General features: G+C 41.8%; 1 protein-coding gene across 5 annotated transcripts in view; it reads right to left on the bottom strand.

Moving 5' to 3' along the window:
- Positions 1–929: 929 nt before the first annotated feature.
- pnt (pointed) overlaps positions 930–14,875 on the bottom strand; it is a 135,553-nt gene continuing 121,607 nt past the window's right edge. For all 5 annotated transcript variants that reach the window (XM_043419062.1, XM_043419061.1, XM_043419063.1 and 2 more), the window contains 5 exons: positions 4,433–4,639; positions 3,636–3,953; positions 3,242–3,517; positions 2,301–2,598; positions 930–1,958 (listed from right to left, as the gene is read on the bottom strand). In XM_043419062.1, coding sequence (XP_043274997.1) covers positions 1,895–1,958; positions 2,301–2,598; positions 3,242–3,517; positions 3,636–3,953; positions 4,433–4,639 — 1,163 coding nt within the window. In that variant the 3' untranslated portion in view covers positions 930–1,894. The remainder of the gene's footprint in view (positions 1,959–2,300; positions 2,599–3,241; positions 3,518–3,635; positions 3,954–4,432; positions 4,640–14,875) is intronic.

The raw sequence follows: 14,875 nt of genomic DNA, 5'->3' as shown, positions 1-14,875 counted from the left end.
ATATATTTATAAGAAGAACGAACGACGAGACAACGAGAGGGTTGGGGTGGGAGAGAAAATACTCATATCGATCCCACCTGTATATTTTGTTGATGTTAAACGATGAGGGTTCGATAAAGCATCGGAATTTTTCAGAACAGCGTTAAATTTTCGAAATCTCGTTTCATCTTGTTCAATCAACTAAAAAACTTTTATTTCCTGTCTTACATGGTTTGTCGATGGAGTTTTTCGCTTCTAAATCTTATACATTTACTGGTAATTCATAAAGGAGGCATTTCATAACCTAGAAAGTTGTATAAAAATTTTCAATTTGAACGTGACAACCTTTTTTCTTCTATGGTTCTCATGGTCCGCGATTTGAGTTTTAATGGTTCTTCACCGGAAATTAAATGCGACGATAAAATCTTTTAAATTGCAGTTGTTATCGACTGTAGATAAAGTAGCTCACTGACGTGAAAAATTCGTCCCAACTGTTGATAAGGCAAGTGTTTGTACGACTAAAATTCACAGAACACTTGACTCCCTGCACAGTCGATCGAATATCACTGAAGGAATTCAATTCTGACAATTTCCCTTAAACTTCTTCGGGGAATCCACAAAAAGAGGGAATTTCAAACCAAAAATGGTGTATCGTTGGCATGAAAATAACGAATTGGGTTGCCATTAGAGAACGTGAAAATGGGAGTGTCGACTGAGATTATATCGCGATGATTTTGTGACCGCGAATAACTGCGTTTAAGAAATGTACAGCAATGATGCCAGGAATCCGATCAAGTGCCACGACCATGAAGTGAGCTCATTGATTTATTTTCAAAATCGTAAAATTCTTCACTTGCTGTATAATATCGGTTGTGATACGATGAATGAAAAGTGGTAGTGAAAGAATGAAAACAAAAAAAAAAACCAATAACGTACACATTTTACATGTATAAAGTTTGTAATGTAGTTTATAATGATTTATTGTAGTAAAATTAGAGTAATAACAATCACATATCGTGTCATTTATCAACGAGATATAACACACATGCTTTTTTTTTCTCTCTTTTCATTCTATTATCATTTTGTTGTTGTTGCAGCATATTTCATTAAAATGATGGGACATAAATAATTTAGATGCATCGTCGAGCGAGATTGTGTGTTCGATGCCAGAGTGCTTAAAAATCACGTAACATTAAAAATATATATGTATAATATATATATAATATGTATAAATTGTCGAGTTCATTCCTATAAATATCTTCTAAAATCTTGTGTGGCAAATCAATCACTTAGAAACAAATTCACAATTTTTACGTTTTACTTTTATTCATTTATTCTTTTTAATATTTTTCGTTTTCTTAAATTGTTTATTGGTATTTATCATTTACTTTTTACTTATTCATTCATTTCTTGCTTCTTCTTTTTCTTTTCTTTTACTTTTTAGGCACCAATGGTATGCGGACCCTGTCTCTTTGGTACATACGACCGATTCGACTTGTGTTTGTCATTCCGTGGTTTTACTGGTAGATATGTTTATACAACATATCTCAATTATTTATCTCGTGGTTGTTTTCGTCAAAAAAACGATTTGCAATTGCATTTATTCATTTATTTATTTAGATATTTGTTGTCTGTTGTTTTCTTATTAAAATTGAACGCCTTATCGAAGACACTGAAAAAACTGGAGTCCCGTGTACACGTTTCAATGAGTTTATCGCCTTCTTCTTCTGCGTCTCCTTTCGTACGATCTCGTAATCCTGTGTCTCACAGTCAATGATACGATCCATGATAAGATCAACGAAACACCACGATCACGTCGTCCTCTTTCGTCATAATATTCATCAATTATTTTGCTCTTTATTTGTTTTTAATTCTTTGCCCGCGCTTTCTACGTTATTTGTCCGCGAACGAGAACTCAGTCTTCTTCCTTCTTCTCGGGTTTCAAGTCGACCATTGCGTGAAGTTCTTCCGGGCTGTATCTATTAGTGCGGATAGAAAAAAAAGGAAGTGAGAAATCATCCAAGTAGTTTTTTTTTCTGGAGGCAAAAAATGTTGAATAAACAAGGATAATTTTGATTATGGGCATTCAAGGTTAACGGCTCATTGCCGGATAAATCGATTAAACAATTTGGCGTGTTTTATCCTTGTGAAAAGCTCGAGATAAATCAACGACAACCGTGCATTATGCGTCGTTAAGTGATTTTTTCTTTCAACCTGATCACCCGTTAACGATCTTGATATTCATAAGTTCCACTTTTATAGGATAATATTAAAATCAAGGGAAAAACAAAGCACGGGAATTTAAAATGCTCGAAGCTTACCCTAAGAGACTCTGCAAATCGCAAACGAAGCGATAAACGTATCGTTTTCCAGCTGTTTTATGAATAATGTTCTTGTCGTAGTAGTAACGAAGACCGCGGCTAAGCTTCTCGTAGTTCATCTTCGGCTTGTTCTTACGTACACCCCAACGACGCGCTACCTCGTCGGGATCGGTTAACTTGAATTCCCAACCATCACCCGTCCACGATATAAAGCCCTGACACGATTTATCCGTTAGTAGCTCCAGTAAAAATTGCCACAACTGGATTGGCCCGGATCCGGTGAAACAGGGACCGCCGCCTGAAATTGCAAACAAATTTATGTTTTCAATCCTATTTTCATGGGAGTTTTTTTTTTTTTTTTTATTTAGTTCTCTTTTTAATATTAAGAAAATTAAAAAATTATTTTTTCTTAATTTTTTATATTCAATACATAAAAAGTAAAGGATAAAATAAAAATAAAGAAAACGATTAATCAATCGTTTACTTTACAGAGCTCATTAGTGAACACGGTTGATAGTGAGAATTCAATTTCGTTCTTTTTTTTTCCCAATCTAGTGGTTCGAAAAGTTCTGAGAAGTTGGAAGGATGGTTTTGCAACTTCCATTTGACAGGATTTACACTATTTTTGTTCTCACAATACAAAATAAAACACTTCAAGCTTGTGAATATTTCAGAAAATTTCAAAAATTGTGTTTTTGTATTACAAATAAATGTGGTGTTTGTGTAAATTGTTAAGGCTCAATAAAATATCAAAATTTTCGTGTATTTAGGCAAAGAATTCGAATAATCGTAAAACTGTTTCGACACGAACAATAGAATTTTCTCAAATTCGATTATATTTTCCAGACTCAAGTTGGATCATCACACAGCCTCTTGAAAATTCGTTTGAAGCACTGAATTATCGAATGTTCAAAGGTTTGAAAAGCCTTGAGGAAGCTCACCTGTATAACCAGCGAGCATAGCGCTCTGCAGAAGTGGTTTTTGGTCCGGATTATTGCCGATGGAGGAAGGATGATGAGGATTGGAAGAATCGCGCGGTCCAAGACCAGCGAGAAATGCTGGATGATGAGAAAGATGTTCGCCCAATGGGCCGACGCCCCATTGGTCGGCACCGACTCCGGCGGCCCCAGCTCCGGTTCCGCTGCCCGGAACAGTTTGGAAACTCGTCGTGTCATACTGTGCGTAACCAGTCTCGTTGTAGCTTTCGTGATAACGACCTTGAGACAGAGAGAGAGAGAGAGAGAGAGAGAGAGAAGCAAAAAAGCCCAATTAAATCAGCTGTCCAGTAAAAATTTCGATTTTTCATTTTATTTTGTTCTTCCAGAGGGAACTCACCACGTGGATAATTCTTGAATGGCGGTGGTTGATACTTCGGCTCGAGATGGATTCCACTGGCGCTGTAGAACTCCGGCGAACCGTCGAGATTGTAGTGATTCGGCGTTTGATGATCTTGCGGAATACTGTGATAATCGGAAGCGTCGTCGTAACCGGAATAATGGGCCGGTGTCATGTAACTGTCGTTCGTCGTAGCACCAACGCGCAAATCGTTATCGTTGCTACCATTGCCACCAAGATCGCCACCAGCCGTCATTCCAGCACCACCACCACCGCCGCTTTGCAAATGGTCCGTTATGTGATGGCTCGGATAGTTCGCTAAACAAAAAACAAACAAATTCGTTTTATTCAACTTCGAACAACAATTGGATTATAAATTTTAGTGTTTTCATTTATCAAGAATTTGGTCGGATTATTTCAATGAAGATACACCGAGAAAAAAAATGGTTGATGCGATAGCAATTCGTGATATTGGAAGAGTTTTCTTTATTTGAATGCATTGTTTTTGGAGAGAATTAATCTGCAGATCTAAAACTATTTTATTCGTTTTATTATGTTTAAACTCGTGATGTTCCAATGAATTTTTTTTTCTCAGTGTATTTCATGATGAGAAAATTCAAGTGTGAATTTGCTTTCGAAAATCGGTTTTTCCATGATCAATTTTTCGTTGGTTAAAGTTGAGTCTTTGTATGGAGTTGAATTTCGTGATTTTTTTACGAAAAAATATTGTTTTAGGTGCTTGGATGCGAGACAAAATTTTCAGAAAACTCAAAGTATTTTCAAGTGCGTTTACTTACATTCCGCTTTGAGCTGATTCAAGTTCCGTAAATGTATGTACGCGTTGCTCGCGTTGTTGTTATTGTTGTTATTGTGATTGGTGCTCGGTGTCGTCGAGTGAGAATTCGGTGCATGGGAATTGTGGTTGCTGTGCGGGGGTGGCGACGTCTCGTCCCTCTGGCTCTGCTCGTCTTGGCACACAGGACTGCGCAAATGGTTGTAACCGCCTATAAAAAAAAACGAAAAATTTCATCGATATTAGTTATTTCACAATTTATATAGGTAAATTCATCATTTTTAAGGGGTTCGCATGGAACCTCATTGAATTGATCTCGTGATTCGATCATTTTTCATTCGAAAATGCAATGAATTACTCCAAAATAAAATTGGCACTCCATTCGTTCATCATTTTCGATGGAAATATCACAAAAATCGGTCCGGAGTGAGCTCGTGTCGCTCCAGCATTCGTTTCAACGGCTCCAAATGCATAAATATTCTCAAACATTTTTTACTCGACTTTTTTACTGCATTTTTCGAAAGTACACATATTTAAAAGTAACATACTACTAAAATTTTATAAAGATCTGAGCAGTCCAAGTGTACTTTTGAGCGACGTTTACTTAGCGCGCTAATACGCACGCTCAGTGCGCTACCGCGTACCTGCATTTGTTTTAAAAATTATTACGTTTTTCGACGGCTCGTTGATAAAATCTCCGAAACTATTGAACCGATCCTTATGAAAATTTTACCACGTGTTTTTTATGACTATAGCTGCAGCGCGTATCATACGAATTTTGGAATTTTGAGTGGAACTATTTTTTTTCTTTTTTTTTTTCTTCGAAAAACGTGCTTTTTGTGATCTTCGGAAAAATGGCCGTCATTTTGTAATTTTTGAAAAAATAAAAAATCGTACAATATGCGCTATAGTAGCCTGTTTAATCTAAAACCAATTTTGTTTCTTCGATCATCCATTCCAGAGATTTTATCAACAGCGCACACCCCCGCATTTTTTGGACCTGTCTTCTATTTTCCCGTACGAAAAATGGTTAAAATCAATATATAAAAAAATTTTGTTGCATATTTTAACAGTGTATTTTTTAAGCCTAACACTTTTTATATCCACATTTATAATTTATACCGACCAAAAAAATTCGTGAAAATAGTCTTTTTTCGTCCGTTTAATTAGGGTAGACCCCCTAGATTTTTTCCCCCAAAACTGAGTTATTTCGCTCGCAAAAAACGTGTTTGCTCCAATTTGACCGTCGTCAGTGCAAACTCTTAATTTTTAACCTTGAATCACGTACGTTTGTCACGGAGCGTCGAGCATGAGATAAAATCGTGATTTTTATATAGAAAAAAGAGTATTTTTGAAACGACAAAATGGAATTCTGCTGAAACCCATACGATAAAACGTCGAATGAAAAAAAAAAAAAACGGAATATTGTAAATTTTCATGAACAGAATGAGGTTTAATCGTGAATTTTAATGCGGATGGGACACAGAGAGATCGTAGAAGAGCGGGTTAAATCGTGGGCGTCCTGTATCGACGCGATTGGTCGGTTTCGACTCCGCCTATAACGCGGACTTCCTTTCTTCGTTCCGCGATACCAACACTCGCGTACCACCCCGGCGATATATTGCGCGTGTGTGTGCGTGTGTGCGCGCGCCCGAGCCGTTTGTAGTTCGCGGTTTGCGTAACAAAGACGGAGATATAAACGCGCGAGTGAAACTGTTGGGGGTAAAACTCTCGTTCGTCGATAGCCTCCTCTCCATTGTACGCGCTACACATCCGCATGAAAACCCGGACGATGCGAAGCCCGCGCTTTTCCATCTGTTGCTCCTCGCCCGGCAGCTCATTCGGTCCCCTGAAAAAACTCGTCTCAGAGCGCTTCGACCCGCCTTTTATTTTCGTACGTAATTCTCACTTTAGACGAAAAAAACTTGGCGGATTAAAATCTCCAAGGTCTGTTTGATATTTTCATGATAAATATTGACCGATCGATTGTTTACACTGACAAAAGTGTGCGAAGACGAGAAACGGTTTGTTTCATTGATCAAATTAGTCGAAGGCTTATCCGGAGCTGAGAACAAAATGCGCGAGAAGGAGTTTCATCGCCGCGACTCAATGCCACGAGTCCAATCGCGGAAAGGAAAATATCTGCGCACGGCGAGCAACGAGTGCACTTATTAACGTCCCGATATGACGGAGGAGCGAATGAATACGAGCGAGAGAGAAAACATAATAAACGACGAGTCTCGAGTCGCTCAGTTGCGAATAATTGGAAGCGTGCTCGCACCGCGACAAGCATATGCGCGACCTGCACCACGTTTTTTGCCAACTTTCTTTTCAATTATGCGATGAAAATTTGATCGCGGGGCTTTTAAATTGTACCGGCTCGCCTTCCCTGCTGTCTCCCCCCTCCCCAACTTCTCCGGCACCGTTGCTGGGCGAATGAATTCCCCAACGACACAGCTGATAATTTAGCGGACAGCGCGAAAGCGCTTGCCCGAACTTGCAGGCAGCCTGACGGCTTGCGAGGAGGGAGGCGCGACGAATATTATGCACGTGCGGCATTTGACGCCAACTTGAGCCTCGAGTGCGGCCAGTTTTTTAAGAATTTCTCCAAAGCGCGTCCGATTGCTTTCTCTTAAGGACGCGATTCTCGGAGGAGAATTTTTCAACGCTGACATTTGCGGAAGGACTAGACAAGTTTCTTCAAATATTTGTATTTCAAGCTTTTCCACAAAAACTCAAATTTCCAGAGATTCCATCGGGGACCTTAATTCCTCGCGCTGTCAGGAGATTTTTCTCGATCAGAGTGCAGGCTTCAAGAATATTTCGAATAATTTTGAACGAGTCTCCATTTTCTGGATAAAATATTGTGCACTTTTTAAGCCTCTCGGAGCGTACGTTGTTTTGCGCAACACGCGCTTCCGTAAAACTGCATCAGTCAGGGAGCTCGGGGTTCTAACTGCCTAGTTCCATCCGAGCAAGGTTAGATTGCATCATAGGAACATCTAAACCAAGAGATAAACTGCCTTAAGGATATTTGGCACAGCAGGCTTACACAATGTTGCTATGCTAAACCATGCTAAAAACATAAAAAATTTCAAAATGATCAGAATTTTATAAAATTTGGTGAACATATTCTTTAGTGCCAAATTTGACGATACAAATTTTTTAAGATTTTCCTTCTGTACCGTTATCGAGTAATTGATCACTAAAGTTCACGTGTATAAGCATAGCATTTCCATATATATATAGGTATACATTCCGGGCATAAGAAATCTGCTTTAATGCGTAATTACTCGATAACTAAACAGAAGAAAATGATGAAAAAAAATCGTGTTTTCGCACTTGATGTTGAAGAACATTATCACCAAATTTGATCAATTTCTAATTATTTAGACTTTTGTATCATACATCTCGTTAACCCATGGAAACATCAATACGAAGTCGGCGCTTCAAACGGAAGCTAACATGGAGTATTTAAGGTATTAGGTGATATATTAATTCGTAAATTTTCCTGAAAAAACTAAAATATCGCAATGGATTTGTGAACTAGAAAGTATTTTGAGCTAAAGTAATGAATAATTATCCTTCAACGTGAAGTAGGCCTCGGTCTGAGAGGGTTGAACACAACGAAATTCGGTTTCATAAAAAATTTCGTACAGCGCGACGCTGAAGTTTGCAGCGTCCGAGAGTCCAACGAGAAGAACGAAAAAAGGGGTTTGCGATTCGCCGCAATTATTTGATTTCCCAAAGTATCGGTGCAGCTTGTTGAAAAACATCGAATTGTAAATTCGGCAGGGAAGAAAATTGAGGAATTACTGGAACAGTTGGAACCTTGTTTCATTTCGTTGGACCTCCAACGAACGTTGCAAACTCCAGCGTCATCGCACAACGCGAATATTTCTGATGAAGATGTAAAACCATGAGAATTGAAAACGTCGGTAAAGAACGCTGGATCTCTCGACCGAGTGGGAATTAATGAAGAGCCGAAAAAAACGCAAAAACAGCAATCGGAGAAGGAGGGCCCTCGAGTTTGGATGATGCGGTGTCGAGTTCTAGTTATTTTACTTTTGCGTGTATATTTCTATAGACGTCATTATATTTTGCGCCCCTTCGGAGAGGCTCGAGTGTGCGTGAGCAACGGCTCGCACGCATTTGTTCGAGAAGCATATACGAAGCTGTAACGCTTCTCGCATTCACAGGCATGTACGCACCTGCGCGCGAGAAGTGCAGCCTCGAACTGCTGCTGTTGCCGCTGCTCGTGTCCGTGCTGACGAGAAAGAGTCGTTGCTTCTGCACCTCGCACCCCATTTCATGGACGCTGAGCGTGGGAGTGCTTGCCCCGAGTGGCCCTCACGCCCCCTAACACACTCCCGTATACGCGGCTTGTCTCGTACGCACCTTTACATTTTTGTCCCATAATCTATATATAGCCATTCGGCATGTGAGGTATATAAATGGACGAACGAGCCGGTTTTAATGTGTGAAACTTTGAGTTTGGGAAATAAAAGAGGAGCCCCGCTCCGAGTCGTATTAAAACGCGTTTCATTACGAAAATGAATTATCGAGGATCGCGCATGTGAATTGTGGGCGAAATTATTTTCGATCAATCATTTCTCACTGGATTCAGCTGTTGTACATTCGTGCCTGGACAAGTTGGTACAATATCGTCAAAAGATATATTCTCATAATTCAATTGTAACGAGTTTAGATTACTTCAATTATTCTGTTGGCAATAACAGATAAAAACATTATTACAGCTTCTTCAATCGAACAACTTTTCCATCGAATCGAGGCTCGTGTATCGTCGTTACGGTACCGACGACAACGTAATCTTGTTCAAACAACTCTTCAAACTTTTTCATCATTGACACTCCTCGTTATTGAGATTAACTAGCAAGCTGTTAATGACTTTTGAGTTCGACATTTTTCCTGATCACGATCCGCGCTCACTGGCCGTTGTTAAAGACTTTTCTCAAAATCTATGCTCAGGAGATGAATGAACTCGCGAAATGGGAAGTTGGAACGAATTTGTCAAGTCGATCGTGACCTCCGGTCGTTAAAGTTGGAATACGCGAGGCTCGACTCCAATTCAACGGCGTGGTTACAACTGACTGGAGTCGGTGTACGAATAGTTGGGAATACGAGGGGAAAAGGTTGGAGAGCGTTGCGCAAAGCTGGCGAGCAAAAATAGGGAGCAGAGGGCCGGTGTTACAGAGGTTGAGGGAGCATGAGCGGACATCAGCTGGAGAACAGGTGCCAAAGGCGGTCAGAGAGGAGTCAACGAGCTCGTTTCTCTCTCGCTCTCTTTTTTATTAGCCTCTCTTCGCGCCCTCTTTCCCTCGAGAGCAGGCGTTGCGCTGTGTTTTTTGTGATTCTCGCGGTGCCTGGGCAAGAGCGCGCCCGCGCTTACACTCGATCGAGGCACGGCGGTCGGCACGCGCCAAGCCGAACGAAACGGCCGCCGACCGCGCGACGAGCGAGAGAGAAACGCGACAGAGTCCGCGGAGCTCTCGCACAGCTGCTGTCGCCTCCGCGAGGAGAAAACCCGAGAGACTGCACAACCGAGACGCCGCAGACGTTCGGCTGCTGCTCGGGGATCGATCAACGAAAAAAATCATCAACCCACACACACTGCGCGGAGCAGCCACGAAATGAGGAGGGAAAAAATCAACTGGCCACAAAAAAATCGCCCCTGTTAACTCCTGCCGCGGGGCCTCGCGCCTCAGGCGCTGCCCACGGTGGTACGGAAATAGAATTTTCAGGGGGTAGCTCCTCTTACGTCGCTCCCTATCCTGCCTCAACAACGCGCCTTTTTTCACTCGGCAATGACTGAGTGCTTTTTCGAAGATTTTTTTATCTTCTGCCAGGTGATGATCTTCGTTAAGATGCTCGGGACCGTGAAACTTTGCGGGATCGATTTTTCACTCTCATCTTATTGAGATTCGTTGGAGGTTTTCTTTAGTTTTCTCACATTCTCGTTGTCGATTATTTACTGAACACACCCCGTCACGGGCTTTTCAATTGCAGTCAAAATTCTGAGGCAAAGCAACGATGCTTGATAATATTCAGACGTTCGGACAATATTCGAGTGAATTTCAATGTGACACTGAAGTTTGCAATGTTGGAGTCCAACGAAATGATGAAAGAAAAAAAAAAAACCTACGATAATTCCAGTTATTCTCCCAATTTCGTTTCCTGAGGAATTTGCTATTCTTAGGTTTTCAAATTGAACCGATACTTCGTGAAATTGAAAATTGGCGTGACAATTGTTTTTTTCCTTCGTTTCGTTGGACTCCGATGTCGCAAACTTCAGCCTCGTAATTTCAACGGTTAGGACCCGCGTTACTGTCGAAAGATTCGTTGTCCTTTCGATAATATAAACTCAAAAACGCATCGGCCCTAAATCAGTTTTCCATCGAGTTTTTCACTCGTTCGGTATTCTCGTAAACGCTATTTACGAATGTGATATAAAAAATAAAAAACGGGTGCACATTGTTCGACGGCTGAGACGATGACCTTTGAGCCGAGACGTGATACTTTGTTTCGAGCTCGACAAGACTATTTTTATTTTTCCTTTTTACAAGAGTGAGCAACGTGCCGAGCGTGAAAAATTCATCGCCAAGCTTTCGATATCGTAATAAAAAAACTCGGCCAATCAATTATTCATTATGAAACGAAGGACTGATTGGCTCTGGAAACAGACAATTCTGTAGGAAGTAATATAACGATTTTACCTCGGATCAAACTCTAATGAGGGTGTAAAAAATACTCGTTTGTCGATCGTTCGTTGAATCGAGACTTTTGAAAGATTTTTCGAAATTTCTCCAAAGTTAAATGAAACTGCGATCATTCGGAAACTATTGATTCCCCATGAAAATTGTATTTTGAAAAATCCCTTTCTTTAGAGCCAATGCCTCTAAGATAATTGGCTGATTTTTCTTCATTTTTCGAATGAACGAAAGAAACATTTATTTCTCATGTCTCGAAATGCGTATTTTAAAAAATTTTTTACATCTTTTTTTACCATTAACCGAAAATCACTGGTTCCAGTCAGAACTCCGAACTCGTGCGAGCGAGAATGGTTCAAATTTTATAAAGAACATGTATTCGCTTAAGGAGTGACGAGGTGACGAGCGCGTGTCAGGGCAGTCGTTAAGATTATTCCCACAGAAATAGAATTTTTCGCAGGTTCGGGAGTGAAAGAGTGTGTCGAAATTTCCATTGAGTCAATTGTCACCTGACGTCCTTCCAGCTGCTACTTTCGAAGCCGAATTACGAGGAAAATTGTGACGCTCAAGCTCGCAACGTTCGAGTCCAACGAAGTGGTGTAAAAAAGCTCAAATAATTCCAGTAAACTTGCAATTTTCAATTCGTCATTTTTCAAGCCACATCAGTGCTCCGTGACACAAGAAAACGATGAATCACAAATCTTTTTTTTCCTTCATTTCGTTGCAAACTTCAGCGTCGTAGGAAAATTGAGGTATGTATAAAAAAAAAAAAAAAACGAAATGGAAATTTCATTGAAATTAATCGGAGAAAATGGAGCTTCGGAAATACCTGGTGTGTGCGTAGTCGCGTCTAACGAAACCGGAGGCATAACAGTTCTGTTTAACGCTTGTTGTTGCGTCGTTTGTTGGTGGTGGTGTGTTTGATGCTGTTGTTGACTGTGATTATTGTGGCTATTATTGTGAGAATTGGTCAGAATTTCGGTCTCATGATACGAGGGATAATCCGCGTAAAATGGTTCTTGGGCGGAAACGAGTGTATTGAGCATGTCGAGAACCATCTCCGAGGATGGTGAGCGGTTGAGGGTCGTGGACAAATGGTCAGTGCGAGCGGAGCTGCCGGAGCGATTATTATCGCGTTGATTGATATCGGTGTCGGCGTTGTTCAATGAGAAATCGTTGTTTCTCGATTTGTCCGTGGCGAGGGAGAGCTTTCCGGTGTTGGTTGTAGTAGCAATTTTAGGACCTTTCGTTGTTTCGTCGTTATCGTAATACGACGATAATGACGAAGAGCCGATACGAAAATTCACGGAGCTGCCTGGAGCGGAAGTCGCGATTGAAAAATCGTTAATACCGATTATCGGATTACCGGTGACACGGGAAGAGCCCGATGTCTCGAGGCCCGCGACGCCCGCCGTGACGTCGCTATTCGAACGCCCGAAACACTCTCCTCTTCGGAGCCTCCAACAATGATCAGTTTCTCCTCAAAGAGTCAATATTCAGAGCTCGCCGGGTGAGCTGCTCCCACTGACTTAAACGCCACTTCCGCTCGGACGCGCACTTGTACTTTTTATCACTTTTGTATTTCAGTCACACCGAATCTCGTGCTCTTCGAGAACTCGAGGTTGCGTTAGTTCGCAGCGCCACACGCCGGTTATTCTTCGCCGCGACTTCCGCCGGGAGAACAAGAGACGAAACACAACACAAGTTTCACGAGAGGTTTCTCCTGCCTCTGCTCCTCGAGGATTAATCCTTCGGTGTAGAGACACGTTGAAACACAATTTCGAGATCACACTTTGTACGGAGCTCGATACTTTTCAGGGGGCACTTTCCTAAATTTCGATCCCTACACGTCGTCGAATTTAGCACCGTCAAATTATCCCACGGGAAAAAGCCACAGTCGGATCGAACAATAATAACGAGCCGAATGCGCTCGAGAAACACTTCAAAAAATGACGATAAAGCCCCGTTCGTGGATCGGCTTCTTAAAAACAATAAAAAAAAAAAAACCAAAAAAAGCGTATTCCAAAGGTCGAGAACACTCGCGTTATCCCCGGCTCATAGCACAACGAGATTTTTCACACTTTCGATCGAAAACGAAGAAGGGCTAATCGCGGGCGGGGTACGAACGGAGTTGTATCGGTAGCACAACAGCGCCCCATCCTCGGTCAACGCATCGTCGCTTTAATCCGCAACGAAAAAGACTAAAACTTTGTTTTGCGGGCTTCGCGAGCCTCGGTTTATTCCTCCAAATGCCACGAGACGACGCAGGGGGGGGGGGGGGGTCGTTTGCGCTTCAACGGTTAAAAGGTAAACAGTAAATAAAAGCAAATTCGTAAGAAGGCGCAGAGTCGTGTAGCGATTGAGCGAAGAAGCGGGCGCAACAGCAGTCTCCACTTGACGTGAACGCGCGCGTGTCACTGTGCCAGTGCCGCGGACCGTTTCCGCTCTCGGGCCTCACCAGAGACAGCCAAGAGCGAAGGAGCGAGCGAGCGAGAGAGAGCGAGATAAAGCAGCGGAAAGAGAGGGACTCCAAGAGCAAGAGGGATAAAAGGCTCTGCCGGGCGGAGAGGGGGGAGCAATTTAGAAAGAGAGAAAGAGTGGCTGATCGTGGTGCTTGCCTACTACTTCTTCGCTTCCACCGGGCGTTGCACGGGCACGCTACTTCGTCTATGCGCTTTTGAGCCGTGTCTCGTCGACCCCCTTACCCCCACCAGGCTCCTGCCGACCACCACCACCACCGCGAGGAACTTCAGCCCCGCGAACGCGCGGCAAAAGAGAGAGATAAAGGAGAGGGAGAAACGAGAGAGGGAGAGAGCGAATGAATTTACTCATCGGTGGTTTCGTCGGAGTTAAAAAGGCGCAAATTCTCGTTACTGAGGATGCGGAGTTTAGCAGCGTGGATGCCCTTTTACGCTGCTAAATATCACGCACATGTGCGGCGCACTTCCCTTTCCATAGATTTTTCGCTTCGGCTTGCTACCACTTTCCCCGTATCATCGAACATCCGAAGCGAGCGCACATTTCTTTGCTGACCAGTTACGATACGACTGTCGCCTTTTTCTCTCCCTCCCTCCCTCTCAATCCTCTCTCTTGGACAATCCACTCGTACTCTTGCTTAGGATCAAAGCGTCCCGTATGCAATGGCTATTACGAAGTTTAGACCGAGTGGGGGTGCGATCCGCTCTCTCGTGTTCGTGTGCAACTCCTCGTTGAGATCTTATTATCTTCGCGAGCCTGAGCCATAGACAATATCGCAGAGACTCTTGTTTTTTTTACACGAATGTCCAATTTTTCCATCGCTTTAGTGCTCAACCGTAGCGAACGGGGATCAGAAAAAACTGTTGTACGCAAACGTGCTTAATCGATCGATCGATCGATTTTTCATTGAAATTAAAAAAATTATTTACAATTTATTTTAAATAATTTTAATAAATAACTAAATAAGAAAAATTTAATTTTTTAAAATACAAATAATAAAATAGAAAAACGCATTGACATTGCAATCGTGATCATCATCTTTTGATAATTTCACCAATATTTCCGGCGAGGTCTAGATTACTCTGCTGTTTTTTCTGTCCGCTGTTTGTGGACTCGATAATATGTAACAATCTCGAGATTACAATTTGGAGATTCCCCGTTTAATAAACGAGCTTGGGGCTCATTTTTTTCATACTGCCTCGATAAAAATCTAACTCGTGACTAATTGAAGAATTTTTAAC

Source organism: Venturia canescens, chromosome 5, assembly GCF_019457755.1.
Source record: "Venturia canescens isolate UGA chromosome 5, ASM1945775v1, whole genome shotgun sequence".
Lineage (NCBI taxonomy): Eukaryota > Metazoa > Arthropoda > Insecta > Hymenoptera > Ichneumonidae > Venturia > Venturia canescens.
Note: the sequence above shows the minus strand (reverse complement) of the source record. Positions and strands in the feature narration are given on the sequence as shown.